Source organism: Salvelinus fontinalis, chromosome 16 (assembly GCF_029448725.1).
Source record: "Salvelinus fontinalis isolate EN_2023a chromosome 16, ASM2944872v1, whole genome shotgun sequence".
Taxonomy (NCBI): Eukaryota; Metazoa; Chordata; class Actinopteri; order Salmoniformes; family Salmonidae; genus Salvelinus; species Salvelinus fontinalis.
The window spans coordinates 34,916,718-34,936,533 of record NC_074680.1 but is presented as its reverse complement, the minus strand read 5'-3'; the positions used below and the strand labels follow the sequence as shown (position 1 = coordinate 34,936,533).

The window sequence follows — 19,816 nt, the reverse complement described above, 5'->3', positions numbered from 1 at the left end:
TAATCATACTATTTTTTTCTCTCAAAGTCTGAGGATTTTTCAATGAATTCATCTTTAAGAGCTCATACTAAACTAATGCACACTTGCTGGTTCTAATAGGTGGAACTGAACTGGGTGCTCTGTGTGAGGAATTATAATTAATGATGTGGTATTGTATGCTCTCCTCTCTCTGCAGCCATCTTCCTCCAGCAGTGTCATTTCCTCAGGCAGGCTGGCCACTCAGAGAAAGCTGTGTGTCTGTTCCAGGGCCTACTAGACTTCACCTTCTTCAAGCCAGACACTGTCAAGGACCTACCCACCAGACAACAGGTACACACACACAGTCATTCCCCAAATTCCTCTGCAAAGAACACACATGTTCCAACACATGTACTCATATACAGCTGGTAGCTCCCTCCAGAATAGACTGACGATGAATTGGTGTTACTGTATTGGCTGTTTATCCAAAGCCAGTGCACCAATGCTGTTTGTTTTTTGTCACTGGCATTAAAGCAGTGCTGGGGCCCTCCAGAGAGTGCCCTTCAGACTGGTCTGGGCCTTGTCACTTTACACACTACATGGAAACTTTGCAAAGGGGGTCGGTTTAAAATGCATGACCAGGTTTTAATAGAGACATTTTTCCAGCAGTGGGGCATTCTAATTCGAGAGAACACATAATGGCCTGTTTGCTCTTCTGTCAGAAATTCTGCAGTGGCTCACAGCTCACTGTCCTCCCAGCACCAGCAACATTACATAATGGAGAAATAATTCTAAATGTATAATACCTCAAATGAAGCAAGGGCATGTTGCTAGGTGTGTGTCCGCATGGTAAACACAGCATTAGCTTTAATTAACTGTTTTAATTGATCAGGGTTGTATTTGTTGATGAGAGACCGTCCCTTAACACTACGTCTCTGTTCCAAGGCCTATACTAGCGTAGCGCTATAATGAAGCAATAAGTATTGGCTATGCATTTCAAGTGGTATGGATAGTGTGGCTATTGGAAAATAGTCTAGGTCAATTGAGCTTTGTATTGTTAAGATATCACACCATACAGGATTTCTCTACCGAATTTGGAAGTACACATGCCCAAAGCTCTGTCTGTCTTTTGTCTCAGAGACAGTGATATTTAATAAGAATGTAAATAGGTTGGATCCCAACGCTGCCACTAAATCTAACATTACTATATGGATATATAAAATCCTTCAGCTTTTGGATTCGTCACCAAGTAATTAGAAGATCTCCTTTTCAGGCAAAATAAATGAATCTTAACGATGACGAGAGAGACTCCATGTGGCTGTACTCTGTAATCATCTGATTATTAGAAAATGATCCAAGCAATGTGTCCTCCGGAAACGAATGCAGTATTAAACAGGACCACCTTTTATTCCACACTGTAATGAGTTTCTGCTGTTCTCCATGGAGGTCTGGTCTGCTGATCACTGCAGCACTGTGTTGACGGCAGAGAGAGGCATGCACTACCATGGAGGGACTAATTCATTCCATCTAGTTATTGTCCTGCAGGCTGTCCTGCAGTTCAGTCTGTTGTTCTTCCTGTCAGGGGAACTGCTGACCTCAGCGCAGATGGAGACAACTGCCCATCAACCCATCAAACATGATATGTTTACAAATGAAATTGAAATACCCAACATTCCCTCTTCTCCACCCTCTGTGTGATTATACAGTATTAATTACTGTAGTATTGAGTGATTGATATAAATATCTGTGTTGTATTAAACCATCCCTTTGGCCTTTGCCCTTTGTGGTCCTCCAGGTGGAGTTCTTTGAGCCATTCTGGGACAGTGGGGAGCCCCGTGTCGGGGAGAGAGGGGCCAGGGGATGGAGAGCCTGGATGACCCAGCAGGAGAGAGGGGGCTGGCTCCAACCCAGTGAACAAGGTTTACTTTATAGCCTTGCCTGTACTAAAACCTGTGCTAACACTTTACATGGTTGCTCTTATGTCTGTGTTATAACACCGTAATTACGCTAGTAGCAGCATAACATTAGGATGTTTTGACGACGTAAGTCATAGTGTTGTAATGTTAACCTTTGGAACCTCTGTGTGACAGATGATGGAGATGAAGAAGATCAGGAGGAATTGGAGGTGAAGGATAAAACCTGGCCCAAGTGGAGGATCTGGTTGGATGTGGAGACGTCACGTGAGGCCATCCATTGGCTGCCGTGGAGGCCGGACAAAACCAAGGGCCAATCGGTGGAGGACTGTGAGGACCCGGACCGACAGGTATTGGGTGTGATTACTGGTGATAGTGGTGCCAAAACTGGGATATATCTACCATTACAAAATGGGTTTTTACTGTTGCTATTTATGTCTTACCACTTGCCTGCATGTGTGTGTTCTATGTAGGTGCTGTTTGATGACATTGGGCCGTCTATGATCCGGCTTGTCCGCCCAGAACTCCAGCTATGTCTTCTTCTGTCCTTCCTGCACTTCCTGGGTCTGCCTGCTGACACTTCGTGTTACAGCGCCCCCTCCTGTAGCCTGCTGCTGGATGATCAGGATCTACTGGGGGACGTTCACCACCCTGACTCACCACTGACCTCCTATGCCCTCCCTGTTCCTGGGGTCAGCCCCGTGGGTCACATGACCTCCCTGCAGGGGGCCAGGAGGGGGGTGGGGCTGTGTAAGCAGGGAGAGGAGTTTGTAGACAACGTGTTCCAGATGGTTCTGCCTCTGTTCTCTGCTCAGGAGAGAGCTGTCCTCTCACTACACTGGATCCAGTATGAGAAGCTCAAGGTAAACCCAGGTTACCCCAGCTATAAGCTTTAGAGCCAGGCAAGCATATGCTCAGCCAAGTTCAATTACTTTGGTAATCGTGAAGGAATTTTAAGTTAATTGTAGTCAGGATGAAATGTACGTATTTTCATTCCATTGTATTGCTGAACTTTGTGTCCTTCCCCCTCTCATTCTCCATTGAGATTCTCCCTCTAATGCTCATGTCTCTCCTGTCCTTCCTCTCTGTATGTAACATTAAGGTGCTGAGGTGCGCGCGCGGCAGGAACAAGAAGCGTGTGAAATCCCAGGGGAAGAGGAGCAAGCGCCTGGCCAAGCGCCTGCTGAAGGAGCCAGAGAACCGGGGCCGCCTCAGCCTGTGGAGGGAGTACGCCCACTTGGAGTGGCTGCTAGGGAATTTGGACGAAGCCCACAAGGTGTTTGACACAGCCCTGGGACTGGGCGTGGCAGGAGGGCTGGCAGACCCTGCCCTGTGTGACCTCTGCCTGCTCTACGCCCAGCTGGAGGTGGAGGAGGCCGGGCGAAGGGATACGGGCGGGGCAGGGACGATTGTTAGGACCGCCATGTCTTCACCAGCGGTCTATATCCTCACCAAGCTAGCAGAGGGTAGTTCGTATGCCCCCTTCTTGGGACAGTTGGCTCCAGTGGCCGTGCTGAAGGCCAGGAAGGCCTATGAGCAGGCTGTGGTGAGCTCCCTGCCTGGGCTGGAGGAGGGGGCTGCGGGGCAGGGGCAATCCAAGAACTCCAGGCGGGTCAAAGGTCTGGTGGGGTGTTACGCCCTATTCCAGTACCTGACTGTGGGGGTCGATGCTGCTGATGCTGTCTACAACCTGGCCAGGAAGAGGCTGGAGCAACACTCCAGTCTGTCAGCCCAGGAGTCAGCTAGCAGTGAAGTTATGTGTGACATACAGACACTGAGCTCTGTCTCAGAGTGTGAGGCCCTGGCTGTCCAGCAGGTGGCGCTGCTGCGCTACCACACCAGCACCAACGTGTACCCACTTAGCCATATCAGACTGGCGCTGACCTCGGCCCTGGCCCACTTTGCCTCCAGCACTTCTCTGTGGCAGTTGTATGTGCAGGTGGAGAACCGCTACCACAGCGCCGGCAGGGCTCGCCGCTTCTTCCACAGCGTGACCAAGGCTAGTGCCAGTGTCGTGCCACGCCTGTTCGCCATCAGCGCAGAGCAGCAAAGGAAGCAGCTAGTGGACTCTGTTCAGAGGTGAGAACACTGAAGATGAAGGCTCTAATCAGTATCACTTAATCTAATGTCAATAACAGAACACACAAACACAAAAAAGGAATAGAACTACTGTAGTAGCTGACATTTAGATTCATTTTGTGGAAGTCTTTTCATTAGTTATTGTTTTCTTCTTGGCAGGTCTGGTTGTTATGGCGACACCCTCTCCACCCTGCCAGAGAACGGCCTGAGCAATCGTATCCGCACGCTGTTTGAGAATGCCATAGCAACAGAGCACGGGGTCCACTGTCCGTTGCTGTGGAGGATGTACATGAACTTCCTGGTAAAAAAGACGCCTCTTTAAAACATGAACTTCCTGTTAAGACACCTCTTTAAAACACCCTTAAATCATTGCAGTTATCAGAACCTCAGGTTTGTTCCGACAGCCGAGGGATGAAGGAGACTTGGAAGTATGGCTGAAGCTGGCGTCTGGTGTTTTGTTCTGTTGTAGCTGACGTCTGGTGTTTTAGTGTGTTGTAGCTGACGTCTGGTGTTTTATTGTGTTGTAGCTGACGTCTGGTGTTTTATTGTGTGCTGTCGCTGACGTCTGGTGTTTTGTTGTGTTGTAGCTGACGTCTGGTGTGTTGTAGCTGACGTCTGGTGTTTTGTTGTGTGTTGTAGCTGACGTCTGGTGTGTTGTAGCTGACGTCTGGTGTTTTGTTGTGTGTTGTAGCTGACGTCTGGTGTTTTGTTGTGTGTTGTAGCTGACGTCTGGTGTTTTGTTCTGTTGTAGCTGACGTCTGGTGTGTTGTAGCTGACGTCAGGTGTTTTATTGTGTGTTGAAGCTGACGTCTGGTGTTTTGTTGTGTGTTGTAGCTGACGTCAGGTGTTTTGTTGTGTGTTGAAGCTGACGTCTGGTGTTTTGTTGTGTTGAAGCTGACGTCTGGTGTTTTGTTGTGTGTTGTAGCTGACGTCAGGTGTTTTGTTGTGTGTTGTAGCTGACGTCAGGTGTTTTATTGTGTGTTGTAGCTGACGTCAGGTGTTTTGTTGTGTGTTGTAGCTGACGTCTGTTGTTTTATTGTGTTGTAGCTGACGTCTGGTGTTTTATTGTGTTGTAGCTGACGTCTGGTGTTTTGTTGTGTGTTGTAGCTGACGTCTGGTGTTTTGTTGTGTTCTAGCTGACGTCTGGTGTTTTGTTGTGTTGAAGCTGACGTCTGGTGTTTTATTGTGTGTTGTAGCTGACGTCTGGTGTTTTATTGTGTGTTGTAGCTGACGTCTGGTGTTTTGTTGTGTTGTAGCGGACGTCTGGTGTTTTGTTGTGTGTTGTAGCTGACGTCTGGGGTTTTGTTGTGTGTTGTAGCTGACGTCTGGTGTTTTGTTGTGTTGTAGCTGACGTCTGGTGTTTTGTTGTGTTGTAGCTGACGTCTGGTGTTTTATTGTGTGTTGTAGCTGACGTCTGGTGTTTTATTGTGTGTTGTAGCTGACGTCTGGTGTTTTGTTGTGTTGTAGCTGACGTCAGGTGTTTTGTTGTGTTGTAGCTGACGTCTGGTGTTTTATTGTGTGTTGTAGCTGACGTCTGGTGTTTTATTGTGTGTTGTAGCTGACGTCTGGTGTTTTGTTGTGCTGTAGCTGACGTCTGGTGTTTTGTTGTGTGTTGTAGCTGACGTCAGGTGTTTTATTGTGTGTTGTAGCTGACGTCTGGTGTTTTATTGTGTGTTGTAGCTGATGTCTGGTGTTTTGTTGTGCTGTAGCTGACGTCTGGTGTTTTGTTGTGTTGTAGCTGACGTCTGGTGTTTTATTGTGTTGTAGCTGACGTCTGGTGTTTTATTGTGTTGTAGCTGACGTCTGGTGTTTTGTTGTGTGTTGTAGCTGACGTCTGGTGTTTTGTTGTGTGTTGTAGCTGACGTCTGGTGTTTTATTGTGTGTTGTAGCTGACGTCTGGTGTTTTATTGTGTGTTGTAGCTGACGTCTGGTGTTTTATTGTGTGTTGTAGCTGACGTCTGGTGTTTTGTTGTGTTGTAGCTGACGTCTGGTGTTTTGTTGTGTTGAAGCTGACGTCTGGTGTTTTGTTGTGTGTTGTAGCTGACGTCTGGTGTTTTATTGTGTGTTGTAGCTGACGTCTGGTGTTTTATTGTGTGTTGTAGCTGACGTCTGGTGTTTTGTTGTGTTGTAGCTGACGTCTGGTGTTTTGTTGTGTTGAAGCTGACGTCTGGTGTTTTGTTGTGTTGTAGCTGACGTCTGGTGTTTTATTGTGTGTTGTAGCTGACGTCAGGTGTTTTGTTGTGTTGTAGCTGACGTCTGGTGTTTTATTGTGTGTTGTAGCTGACGTCTGGTGTTTTATTGTGTGTTGTAGCTGACGTCAGGTGTTTTGTTGTGTTGTAGCTGACGTCTGGTGTTTTGTTGTGTTGTAGCTGACGTCTGGTGTTTTGTTGTGTTGTAGCTGACGTCTGGTGTTTTGTTGTGTGTTGTAGCTGACGTCTGGTGTTTTGTTGTGTTGTAGCTGACGTCAGGTGTTTTGTTGTGTTGTAGCTGACGTCTGGTGTTTTGTTGTGTGTTGTAGCTGACGTCTGGTGTTTTATTGTGTTGTAGCTGACGTCTGGTGTTTTGTTGTGCTGTAGCTGACGTCTGGTGTTTTGTTGTGCTGTAGCTGACGTCAGGTGTTTTGTTGTGTGTTGTAGCTGACGTCAGGTGTTTTATTGTGTTGTAGCTGACGTCTGGTGTTTTATTGTGTGTTGTAGCTGACGTCTGGTGTTTTATTGTGTGTTGTAGCTGACGTCAGGTGCTTTGTTGTGTTGTAGCTGACGTCTGGTGTTTTATTGTGTTGTAGCTGACGTCTGGTGTTTTGTTGTGTTGTAGCTGACGTCTGGTGTTTTGTTGTGTGTTGTAGCTGACGTCTGGTGTTTTATTGTGATGTAGCTGACGTCTGGTGTTTTATTGTGTGTTATAGCTGACGTCTGGTGTTTTGTTGTGTTGTAGCTGACGTCTGGTGTTTTATTGTGTTGTAGCTGACGTCTGGTGTTTTGTTGTGTTGTAGCTGACGTCTGGTGTTTTGTTGTGTGTTGTAGCTGACGTCAGGTGTTTTATTGTGTGTTGTAGCTGACGTCAGGTGTTTTGTTGTGTGTTGTAGCTGACGTCTGTTGTTTTATTGTGTTGTAGCTGACGTCTGGTGTTTTATTGTGTGTTGTAGCTGACGTCTGGTGTTTTTTTTGTGTTGTAGCTGACGTCAGGTGTTTTATTGTGTGTTGTAGCTGACGTCTGGTGTTTTGTTGTGTTGTAGCTGACGTCTGGTGTTTTGTTGTGTTGTAGCTGACGTCTGGTGTTTTGTTGTGTTGTAGCTGACGTCTGGTGTTTTATTGTGTGTTGTAGCTGACGTCAGGTGTTTTGTTGTGTTGTAGCTGACGTCTGGTGTTTTGTTGTGTTGTAGCTGACGTCTGGTGTTTTGTTGTGTGTTGTAGCTGACGTCTGGTGTTTTGTTGTGTGTTGTAGCTGACGTCTGGTGTTTTATTGTGTTGTAGCTGACGTCTGGTGTTTTATTGTGTGTTATAGCTGACGTCTGGTGTTTTGTTGTGTTGTAGCTGACGTCTGGTGTTTTATTGTGTTGTAGCTGACGTCTGGTGTTTTGTTGTGTTGTAGCTGACGTCTGGTGTTTTGTTGTGTGTTGTAGCTGACGTCAGGTGTTTTATTGTGTGTTGTAGCTGACGTCAGGTGTTTTGTTGTGTGTTGTAGCTGACGTCTGTTGTTTTATTGTGTTGTAGCTGACGTCTGGTGTTTTATTGTGTGTTGTAGCTGACGTCTGGTGTTTTTTTTGTGTTGTAGCTGACGTCAGGTGTTTTATTGTGTGTTGTAGCTGACGTCTGGTGTTTTGTTGTGTTGTAGCTGACGTCTGGTGTTTTATTGTGTGTTGTAGCTGACGTCAGGTGTGTTGTTGTGTTGTAGCTGACGTCTGGTGTTTTGTTGTGTTGTAGCTGACGTCTGGTGTTTTGTTGTGTGTTGTAGCTGACGTCTGGTGTTTTGTTGTGTTGTAGCTGACGTCTGGTGTTTTGTTGTGTTGTAGCTGACGTCTGGTGTTTTGTTGTGTGTTGTAGCTGACGTCTGGTGTTTTGTTGTGTGTTGTAGCTGACGTCTGGTGTTTTGTTGTGTGTTGTAGCTGACGTCTGGTGTTTTATTGTGTGTTGTAGCTGACGTCTGGTGTTTTATTGTGTGTTGTAGCTGACGTCTGGTGTTTTATTGTGTGTTGTAGCTGACGTCTGGTGTTTTGTTGTGTTGTAGCTGACGTCTGGTGTTTTGTTGTGTTGAAGCTGACGTCTGGTGTTTTGTTGTGTGTTGTAGCTGACGTCTGGTGTTTTATTGTGTGTTGTAGCTGACGTCTGGTGTTTTATTGTGTGTTGTAGCTGACGTCTGGTGTTTTGTTGTGTTGTAGCTGACGTCTGGTGTTTTGTTGTGTTGAAGCTGACGTCTGGTGTTTTGTTGTGTTGTAGCTGACGTCTGGTGTTTTATTGTGTGTTGTAGCTGACGTCAGGTGTTTTGTTGTGTTGTAGCTGACGTCTGGTGTTTTATTGTGTGTTGTAGCTGACGTCTGGTGTTTTATTGTGTGTTGTAGCTGACGTCAGGTGTTTTGTTGTGTTGTAGCTGACGTCTGGTGTTTTGTTGTGTTGTAGCTGACGTCTGGTGTTTTGTTGTGTGTTGTAGCTGACGTCTGGTGTTTTGTTGTGTTGTAGCTGACGTCAGGTGTTTTGTTGTGTTGTAGCTGACGTCTGGTGTTTTGTTGTGTGTTGTAGCTGACGTCTGGTGTTTTATTGTGTTGTAGCTGACGTCTGGTGTTTTGTTGTGTGTTGTAGCTGACGTCTGGTGTTTTGTTGTGTTGTAGCTGACGTCAGGTGTTTTGTTGTGTTGTAGCTGACGTCTGGTGTTTTGTTGTGTGTTGTAGCTGACGTCTGGTGTTTTATTGTGTTGTAGCTGACGTCTGGTGTTTTGTTGTGCTGTAGCTGACGTCTGGTGTTTTGTTGTGCTGTAGCTGAAGTCTGGTGTTTTGTTGTGTTGTAGCTGACGTCTGGTGTTTTGTTGTGTTGTAGCTGACGTCTGGTGTTTTGTTGTGTGTTGTAGCTGACGTCTGGTGTTTTGTTGTGTGTTGTAGCTGACGTCTGGTGTTTTATTGTGTTGTAGCTGACGTCTGGTGTTTTATTGTGTGTTATAGCTGACGTCAGGTGTTTTGTTGTGTTGTAGCTGACGTCTGGTGTTTTATTGTGTTGTAGCTGACGTCTGGTGTTTTGTTGTGTTGTAGCTGACGTCTGGTGTTTTGTTGTGTGTTGTAGCTGACGTCAGGTGTTTTATTGTGTGTTGTAGCTGACGTCAGGTGTTTTGTTGTGTGTTGTAGCTGACGTCTGTTGTTTTATTGTGTTGTAGCTGACGTCTGGTGTTTTATTGTGTGTTGTAGCTGACGTCTGGTGTTTTTTTTGTGTTGTAGCTGACGTCAGGTGTTTTATTGTGTGTTGTAGCTGACGTCTGGTGTTTTATTGTGTTGTAGCTGACGTCTGGTGTTTTATTGTGTGTTGTAGCTGACGTCAGGTGTGTTGTTGTGTTGTAGCTGACGTCTGGTGTTTTGTTGTGTTGTAGCTGACGTCTGGTGTTTTGTTGTGTGTTGTAGCTGACGTCTGGTGTTTTGTTGTGTTGTAGCTGACGTCAGGTGTTTTGTTGTGTTGTAGCTGACGTCTGGTGTTTTGTTGTGTGTTGTAGCTGACGTCTGGTGTTTTGTTGTGTGTTGTAGCTGACGTCTGGTGTTTTGTTGTGTGTTGTAGCTGACGTCTGGTGTTTTATTGTGTGTTGTAGCTGACGTCTGGTGTTTTATTGTGTGTTGTAGCTGACGTCTGGTGTTTTATTGTGTGTTGTAGCTGACGTCTGGTGTTTTGTTGTGTTGTAGCTGACGTCTGGTGTTTTGTTGTGTTGAAGCTGACGTCTGGTGTTTTGTTGTGTGTTGTAGCTGACGTCTGGTGTTTTATTGTGTGTTGTAGCTGACGTCTGGTGTTTTATTGTGTGTTGTAGCTGACGTCTGGTGTTTTGTTGTGTTGTAGCTGACGTCTGGTGTTTTATTGTGTGTTGTAGCTGACGTCAGGTGTTTTGTTGTGTTGTAGCTGACGTCTGGTGTTTTATTGTGTGTTGTAGCTGACGTCTGGTGTTTTATTGTGTGTTGTAGCTGACGTCAGGTGTTTTGTTGTGTTGTAGCTGACGTCTGGTGTTTTGTTGTGTTGTAGCTGACGTCTGGTGTTTTGTTGTGTGTTGTAGCTGACGTCTGGTGTTTTGTTGTGTTGTAGCTGACGTCAGGTGTTTTGTTGTGTTGTAGCTGACGTCTGGTGTTTTGTTGTGTGTTGTAGCTGACGTCTGGTGTTTTATTGTGTTGTAGCTGACGTCTGGTGTTTTGTTGTGCTGTAGCTGACGTCTGGTGTTTTGTTGTGCTGTAGCTGAAGTCTGGTGTTTTGTTGTGTGTTGTAGCTGACGTCAGGTGTTTTATTGTGTGTTGTAGCTGACGTCAGGTGTTTTGTTGTGTGTTGTAGCTGACGTCTGGTGTTTTATTGTGTGTTGTAGCTGACGTCAGGTGTTTTATTGTGTGTTGTAGCTGACGTCTGGTGTTTTATTGTGTGTTGTAGCTGACGTCTGGTGTTTTATTGTGTGTTGTAGCTGACGTCAGGTGCTTTGTTGTGTTGTAGCTGACGTCTGGTGTTTTATTGTGTTGTAGCTGACGTCTGGTGTTTTGTTGTGTTGTAGCTGACGTCTGGTGTTTTGTTGTGTTGTAGCTGACGTCTGGTGTTTTATTGTGTTGTAGCTGACGTCTGGTGTTTTGTTGTGTTGTAGCTGACGTCTGGTGTTTTATTGTGTTGTAGCTGACGTCTGGTGTTTTATTGTGTTGTAGCTGACGTCTGGTGTTTTATTGTGTGTTATAGCTGACGTCTGGTGTTTTGTTGTGTTGTAGCTGACGTCTGGTGTTTTATTGCGTTGTAGCTGACGTCTGGTGTTTTGTTGCGTTGTAGCTGACGTCTGGTGTTTTGTTGTGTTGTAGCTGACGTCTGGTGTTTTGTTGTGTGTTGTAGCTGACGTCTGGTGTTTTGTTGTGTTGTAGCTGACGTCTGGTGTTTTGTTGTGTTGTAGCTGACGTCAGGTGTTTTGTTGTGTTGTAGCTGAAGTCTGGTGTTTTGTTGTGTGTTGTAGCTGACGTCTGGTGTTTTGTTGTGTGTTGTAGCTGACGTCAGGTGTTTTATTGTGTGTTGTAGCTGACGTCAGGTGTTTTGTTGTGTGTTGTAGCTGACGTCTGTTGTTTTATTGTGTTGTAGCTGACGTCTGGTGTTTTGTTGTGTTGTAGCTGACGTCAGGTGTTTTGTTGTGTCGCTGACGTCTGGTGTTTTGTTGTGTGTTGTAGCTGACGTCTGGTGTTTTATTGTGTTGTAGCTGACGTCTGCTGTTTTGTTGTGCTGTAGCTGACGTCTGGTGTTTTGTTGTGCTGTAGCTGACGTCTGGTGTTTTGTTGTGTGTTGTAGCTGACGTCAGGTGTTTTATTGTGTGTTGTAGCTGACGTCAGGTGTTTTGTTGTGTGTTGTAGCTGACGTCTGGTGTTTTATTGTGTGTTGTAGCTGACGTCAGGTGTTTTATTGTGTTGTAGCTGACGTCTGGTGTTTTATTGTGTGTTGTAGCTGACGTCTGGTGTTTTATTGTGTGTTGTAGCTGACGTCAGGTGCTTTGTTGTGTTGTAGCTGACGTCAGGTGTTTTGTTGTGTTGTAGCTGACGTCTGGTGTTTTGTTGTGTTGTAGCTGACGTCTGGTGTTTTGTTGTGTGTTGTAGCTGACGTCTGGTGTTTTATTGTGTTGTAGCTGACGTCTGGTGTTTTGTTGTGTTGTAGCTGACGTCTGGTGTTTTATTGTGTTGTAGCTGACGTCTGGTGTTTTATTGTGTGTTATAGCTGACGTCTGGTGTTTTGTTGTGTTATAGCTGACGTCTGGTGTTTTATTGCGTTGTAGCTGACGTCTGGTGTTTTGTTGTGTTGTAGCTGACGTCTGGTGTTTTGTTGTGTGTTGTAGCTGACGTCAGGTGTTTTATTGTGTGTTGTAGCTGACGTCAGGTGTTTTGTTGAGTGTTGTAGCTGACGTCTGTTGTTTTGTTGTGTTGTAGCTGACGTCTGGTGTTTTATTGTGTGTTGTAGCTGACGTCTGGTGTTTTATTGTGTGTTGTAGCTGACGTCTGGTGTTTTATTGTGTGTTGTAGCTGACGTCAGGTGTTTTATTGTGTGTTGTAGCTGACGTCTGGTGTTTTATTGTGTGTTGTAGCTGACGTCAGGTGTTTTGTTGTGTTGTAGCTGACGTCTGGTGTTTTGTTGTGTTGTAGCTGACGTCTGGTGTTTTGTTGTGTTGTAGCTGACGTCTGGTGTTTTGTTGTGTGTTGTAGCTGACGTCTGGTGTTTTGTTGTGTTGTAGCTGACGTCAGGTGTTTTGTTGTGTTGTAGCTGACGTCTGGTGTTTTGTTGTGTGTTGTAGCTGACGTCTGGTGTTTTGTTGTGTGTTGTAGCTGACGTCAGGTGTTTTATTGTGTGTTGTAGCTGACGTCAGGTGTTTTGTTGTGTGTTGTAGCTGACGTCTGTTGTTTTATTGTGTTGTAGCTGACGTCTGGTGTTTTATTGTGTGTTGTAGCTGACGTCAGGTGTTTTATTATGTTGTAGCTGACGTCTGGTGTTTTATTGTGGGTTGTAGCTGACGTCTGGTGTTTTATTGTGTGTTGTAGCTGACGTCTGGTGTTTTGTTGTGTTGTAAATGACGTCTGGTGTTTTATTGTGTGTTGAAGCTGACGTCTGGTGTTTTATTGTGTGTTGTAGCTGACGTCTGGTGTTTTATTGTGTGTTGTAGCTGACGTCTGGTGTTTTGTTGTGTTGTAGCTGACGTCTGGTGTTTTGTTGTGTTGTAGCTGACGTCTGGTGTTTTGTTGTGTTGTAGCTGACGTCTGGTGTTTTGTTGTGTGTTGTAGCTGACGTCTGGTGTTTTGTTGTGTGTTGTAGCTGACGTCAGGTGTTTTATTGTGTGTTGTAGCTGACGTCAGGTGTTTTGTTGTGTGTTGTAGCTGACGTCAGGTGTTTTGTTGTGTGTTGTAGCTGACGTCAGGTGTTTTATTGTGTGTTGTAGCTGACGTCTGTTGTTTTATTGTGTTGTAGCTGACGTCTGTTGTTTTGTTGTGTTGTAGCTGACGTCTGTTGTTTTATTGTGTTGTAGCTGACGTCTGGTGTTTTATTGTGTGTTGTAGCTGACGTCTGGTGTTTTATTGTGTTGTAGCTGACGTCTGGTGTTTTGTTGTGTTGTAGCTGACGTCTGGTGTTTTGTTGTGTTGAAGCTGACGTCTGGTGTTTTGTTGTGTGTTGTAGCTGACGTCTGGTGTTTTATTGTGTGTTGTAGCTGACGTCTGGTGTTTTATTGTGTGTTGTAGCTGACGTCTGGTGTTTTATTGTGTGTTGTAGCTGACGTCTGGTGTTTTGTTGTGTTGTAGCGGACGTCTGGTGTTTTGTTGTGTTGTAGCTGACGTCTGGGGTTTTGTTGTGTGTTGTAGCTGACGTCTGGGGTTTTGTTGTGTTGTAGCTGACGTTTTGGGTTTTGTTGTGTTGTAGCTGACGTCTGGTGTTTTATTGTGTTGTAGCTGACGTCAGGTGTTTTGTTGTGTTGTAGCTGACGTCAGGTGTTTTGTTGTGTTGTAGCTGACGTCTGGTGTTTTGTTGTGTTGTAGCTGACGTCTGGTGTTTTGTTGTGTGTTGTAGCTGACGTCTGGTGTTTTGTTGTGTGCTGTAGGTGTCAGAGGGGAAGGTGGAGAAGGGAAGAGGGATCTTCTACAAGGCTCTACAGGACGTCCCATGGGCCAAGGTGAGCACAGTGACTGATGAAATTATGAAACGGTGATAATTAGTTAGCTCTTTGGTGTGTTTTGGTCAAAATATATGACATGGTTTCTGACGTGTGTGTGTGTGCTCACGCCTGTCCATCCAAAGGGTTTATACATGGACGCGGTGCAACTCTTCCCTGAGCACGTGCAGGAGTTCCTGGACCTGATGACAGAGAAGGAGCTCAGACTGAGGGTTCCCATGGAGGAGGTGGACATACTGCTGGAGGACTGAGGTTCTAAAACCCTTCCCACCGTGGGCCTGGCTTCTTCAGACACTCCACTGTGGATACCCGAAGTTGTGCACTGACCAATAGAACAACCAAGTGTCCTCATGAAGAAGACCATTTTACTTTTCAAACAGACGTGTGAATAAATGATGTTACACTTATTAGTGTTAATTCAATATTTTGATGGATTGCAAATCCATATTTTTATATTTCCAGCTTTTTATGGATTCTTAATCCATATTTTGATGGATATAATATCCTATTTTTATGTCAAAGATTTGTTTTGAAACATATATTTTTTGAATGGACTGAAATAAACCTTACTGGCCTATCAACAAGAATGAGCTCTGAGCTTTCAGCCAATGTGAACCCTGAGGGATGCTTGTGTGCATTTCCTGCGTGGATAACGACATCATCACAGCTTAACAGTGTGGAAAGGAGCACACCTGAGTGTACACTTCAGAGCCGGGAAGAAGAGAGGAAACACACGAGGGTAGAGGAGCTTTGTATAGTCTTTTTAATGATTGTCCTTCAGAGTAGTAGAGCATCTACTCTGGCTGTCTCGGGTGAGTGATGCTTCTGATGACCTTTAACCTATGATGATGTTCCTCTGTCAGTTTACTGGATTGGCCTCTATCTACTACATACTACTCAGGCTATGATGTAATATTTCATTAGTGAAATATACAACGCCTTCGGAAAGTATTAAGACCCCTCGAAATTTTCCACATTTTGTTCGGTTACAGTCTTATTCTAAAATTGATTGAATAGTTTTTTTCCCTCATCAATTTACACACAATATCCCATAATGACAAAGCAAAAACAGGCTTTTATACATTTTGGCATATAAAAAACTGAAATTACATTTACATAAGTATTCAGACCCTTTACTCAGTACTTTGTTGACTGCAATTACAGCCTCAAGTCTTCTTAGGTATGACGCTACAAGCTTGGCACATCCTGTATTTGGGGAGTTTCTCCCATTCTTCTCTGCAGATCCTCTCAAGCTCTGTCCGGTTGGATGGGGAGTGTTGCTGCACAGCTATTTTCAGGTCTCTCCAGAGATGTTCGATCGTGTTCAAGTACAGGCTCTGGCTGGGCCACTCAAGGGACTTCAGAGACTTGTCCCGAAGCCACTCCTGCATTGGCTGTGTGCTTAGGGTCGTTGTCTTGTTGGAAGGTGAACCTTCGCCCCAGTCTGAGGTCCTGAGCAGGTTTTCATCAAGGAGCTCTGTGCTTTGTTCCGTTCATCTTTGCCTCCATCTTGACTTGTCTCCCAGTCCCTGCCGCTGAAAAACATCCCCACAGTATGATGCTGCCACAACCATGCTACACCGTAGGGATGGTGCCAGGTTACTCCAGAACTGACGCTTGGCATTCAGGCCAAAGAGTTCAATCTTGGTTTCATCAGACCAGAGAATCTTGTTTCTCATGGTCTGAGAGTCCTTTAGATGCCTTTTGGCAAACTCCAAGCGGGCTGTTATGTGCCTTTTACTGAGGAGTGGCTTCCGTCTGGCCACTACCATAAAGGCCTGATTGGTAGAGTGCTGCAGAGACGGTTGTCCTCCTGTAAGGTACTCTCATCTCCACAGAGGAACACTGGTGCTCTGTCCGAGTGACCATCGGGTTCTTGGTCCCCTCTCTGACCAAGGCCCTTCTTCCCCGACTGCTGAGTTTGGCCGGGCAGCCAGCTCTCGGGAAGAGTCTTGGTGGTTCCAAACTTCTTCCATTTAAGAATGATGGAGGCCACTGTGTTCTTGGGAACCTTCAATACTGCACAATCTTGTCTTGGAACTCTACGGACAATTCCTTCAACCTCATTGCTTGGTTTTGGCTCTGACGTGCACTGTCAACTGTGGAACCTTATATAGACCGGCTGTGTGCCTTTCCAAATCATGTCCAATCAATTGAATTTACCACAGGTGCAATCCAAGTTGTAGAAACATCTCAAGGATGATCAATGGAAACAGGACGCACCTGAGCTCATTTTCGAATCTCATAGCAAAGGGTCTGAATACTTACAGTACCAGTCAAAAGTTTTAGAAAACATACTCATTCAAGGGTTTTTCTTTCATTTTTACTATTTTCTACATTGTAGAATAATAGTGAAGACATAACTATGAAATAACATATGGAATCATGTAGTTACCAAAAACGTATTAAACATATTTTATATTTGAGATTCTTTAAAATAGCCACCCTTTGCCTTGATGACAGCTTTGCACACACTTGGCAATCTCTCAACCAGCTTCACCTGGAATCTTGAACAGTCTTGAAAGAGTTCCCACATATGGTAAGCACTTGTTGGCTGCTTTTCCTTCACTCTGCGTTCAAACACATCCCAAACCATCTCAATTGGGTTGAGGTCGGGTAATTGTGGAGGCCAGGTCATCTGATGCATCACTCTCCTTATTGATCAAATAGCCCTTACACAGCCTGGAGGTGTGTTGGGTCATTATCCTGTTGAAAATCAAATGATAGTCCCACGAAGCGCCAAACAGATGGGATGGCGTATTGCTGCAGAATGCTGTGGTAGCCATGCTGGTTAAGTGTGCGTTTAATTATAAATAAATCACAGACAGTGTCACAAGCAAAGCACAATCACACCTCCTCTTCAATGCTTCATGGTGGGAACCACACATGCGGAGATCATCCGTTCACCAACTCTGCGTCTCACAATGACATGGCGGTTGGAACAAAATCTCAAATTTGGACTCATTAGACCAAAGGACAGATTTTCACCGGTCTAATGTCCATTGCTCATGTTTCTAGGCCCAAGCAAGTCTCTTCTTATTATTGGTGTCCTTTAGTAGTGGTTTCCTTGCAGCAATTTTACCATGAAGGCCTGATTCACAGTCTCCTCTGAACAGTTGATGTTGAGATGTGTCTGTTACTTGAACTCTGTGAAGCATTTATTTGGGCTGCAATTTCTGAGGCCGGTAACTCTAATGAACTTATCCTCTGCAGTAGTGGTAACTCTGGATCTTCCTTTCCTGTGGCGGTCATCATGAGAGCCAGTTTCATCATAACGCTTGATGGTTTTGCGATTGCACTTGAAACTTTCAAAGTTTTTGAAATTTTCTGTATTGACTGACCTTCATGTCTTAAAGTAATGATGGACTGTCATTTCTCTTTGCTAATTTGCACTGTTCTTGCCATAATCATTTTACCAAATATGGCTGTCTTCTGTATACCCCCCCCCCCCCTACCTTGTCACAACACAACCGATTGGCTAAAACGCATTAAGAAGGAAAGAAACTCCACAAATTTACTTTTAAGAAGGCACACCTGTTAATTGAACTACATTCCAGGTGACTACGTCATGAAGCTGGTTGAGAGAATGCCAAGAGTTTGGAAAGCTGTCATCAAGGCAAAGGGTGGGTACTTTGAAGAATCTAAAATATTTAGATTTGTTTAACACTTTATTGGTTACTACAGTTGAAGTCGGAAGTTTACATACACCGTAGCCAAATATATTTAAACTCAGTTTTTCAAAATTCCTGACATTTAATCCTAGTAAACATTCCCTGTCTTAGGTCAGTTAGGATCACCACTTTATTTTAAGAATGTGAAATGTCAGAATAATAGTAGAGTGAATGATTTATTTCAGCTTTTATTTCTTTCATCACATTCCCAGTGCGTCAGAAGTTTACATACACTCAATTAGTATTTGGTAGCATTGCCTTTAAATTGTTTAACTTGGGTCAAACGTTTTATGTAGCCTTCCACAAGCTTCCCACAAAAAGTTGGGTGAATTTTGGCCCATTCCTCCTGACAGAGCTGATCTGAGTCAGGTTTGTAGGCCACCTTGCTCACAAACACTTTTTCAGTTCTGCCCACACATTTTCTATAGGATTGAGGTCAGGGCTTTGTGATGGCCACTCCAATACCTTGACATTGTTGTCCTTAAGCCATTTTGCCACAACTTTGGAAGTATGCTTGGGGTCATTGTCCATTTGGAAGACCCATTTGCAACCAAGCTTTAACTTCCTGACTGATGTTTTGAGATGTTGCTTCAATATATCCACATAATTGTCCCTCTTTCATGATGCCATATATTTTGTGAAGTACACCAGTCCCTCCTGCAGCAAAGCAGCCCCGTGCTTCACGGTTGGGATAATGTTCTTCGACTTGCAAGTTTCCCCTTTTTCCTCCAAACATAACGATGGTCATTATGACCAAACAGTTCCATTTTTGTTTCATCAGACCAGAGGACGTTTCTCCAAAATGTCCAATCTTTGTCCCCATGTGCAGTTGCAAACCGTAGGCTTTTTTATGGTGGTTTTGGAGCAGTGGCTTCTTCCTTGCTGAGCGGCCTTTCAGGTTATGTCGATATAGGACTCGTTTTACTGTGGATATAGATACTTTTGTACCTGTTTCCTCCAGCATCTTCACAAGGTCATTTGCTGTTGTTCTGGGATTGATTTGCAGTTTTCGCACCAAAGTACGTTCATCTCTAGGAGACAGAACACGTCTCCTTCCTGAGCGGTATGACAGCTGCGTGGTCCCATGTTTATACTTGCGTACTATTGTTTGTACAGATGAACTTGGTACATTCAGGCGTTTGGAAATTGTTCCCAAGGACGAACCAGACTTGTGGAGGTCTACAATGTTTTGAGGTCTTGGCTGATTTCCCATGATGTCAAGCAAAGAGGCACGGAGTTTGAAGGTAGGCCTTGAAATACATCCACAGGTACACCTCCAATTGACTCAAATTATGTCAATTAGCCTATCAGAAGCTTCTAAAGCCATGACATCATTTTCTGGAATTTTCTAAGCTGTTTAAAGGCACAGTCAACTTAGTCTATGTTAACTTCTGACCCACTGGAATTGTGATACAGTGAATTATAAGTGAAATAATCTGTCTGTAAACAATTGTTGGAAAAATGACTTGTGTCATGCACAAAGTCGATGTCCTAACCGACTTGCCAAAACTATTGTTTGTTAACAAGAAATGTGTGGAGTGGTTGAAAAACAAGTTTTAATGGCTCCAACCTAAGTGTTTGTAAACTTACGACTTCAACTGTACATGATTCCATCTGTTAATTCATGGTTTGATGTCTTCGCTATTATTCTACAATGTAGAAAATAGTACAAATAAAGAGAAACCCATGAATGAGTAGGTGTTCTAAATCTTTTGACCGGTAGTGTATGTGTGAGTAATCAGGCACGCTTTCTAATACATTATTGTTTGGGATTGTGTGTGTGAGAGATAGATGTATTTATGAATGTGTGCCAGTCAGCCCCCTCAAGTGCAGGAGCTGCACCAGGAAGTGTCCATCCGCCTGACTGACAACAGGACAGACAAAGAGCTGTTGAACATAGCAACTGTGGCCTACTAAATTGAGAGAGATGTGAGACATTTTATTGTAAGAGCTTTATCTGCTTTCAGAACCTTCGAAAAGGTTCTCTGTTTGATTGTAAAGTCATTGAATATCTCTTTGTAGCGTTCTATTCAAGGGCTTCATATTTTAAGAAATAATTCAACGTAATGTTTTTGTACATCGGTCTGGTCAAGCTGGTTTGGCTGGTGATATTTTCGTTTAACTACGCTGTGAAATGTAACCATGTTGCCATCCCGTCTATTTGAAAAGCAAAACATTTGGGCTCGAGACGGATGGTCGGAGACTAGAGGTGGCGAGGGACTCCATCAAGGTCCTATTCTTTCACTATGAGCACCCACACATGGACATGAAGACCATCAATCCAGGCTTTGTTGCCCTCATCCTCTGGCCATTATTATTGGTGTTTCTGTGCAAAACTCCTTTTACACTAGATTC

At 44.4% G+C, this 19,816-nt stretch overlaps 1 protein-coding gene across 2 annotated transcripts in view; it reads left to right on the top strand.

Annotated features, from left to right (window-relative positions):
- Nucleotides 1-19,156, top strand: part of LOC129813067 (nuclear exosome regulator NRDE2-like) — a 29,991-nt gene extending 10,835 nt beyond the window's left edge. For both annotated transcript variants that reach the window (XM_055865223.1, XM_055865221.1), the window contains 8 exons: nt 176-309; nt 1,754-1,877; nt 2,049-2,221; nt 2,345-2,734; nt 2,974-3,950; nt 4,110-4,251; nt 13,719-13,790; nt 13,916-19,156. In XM_055865223.1, the coding sequence (XP_055721198.1) occupies nt 176-309; nt 1,754-1,877; nt 2,049-2,221; nt 2,345-2,734; nt 2,974-3,950; nt 4,110-4,251; nt 13,719-13,790; nt 13,916-14,041 (2,138 nt within the window). In that variant the 3' untranslated portion in view covers nt 14,042-19,156. The remainder of the gene's footprint in view (nt 1-175; nt 310-1,753; nt 1,878-2,048; nt 2,222-2,344; nt 2,735-2,973; nt 3,951-4,109; nt 4,252-13,718; nt 13,791-13,915) is intronic.
- The last annotated feature ends 660 nt before the right edge of the window (nt 19,157-19,816 follow it).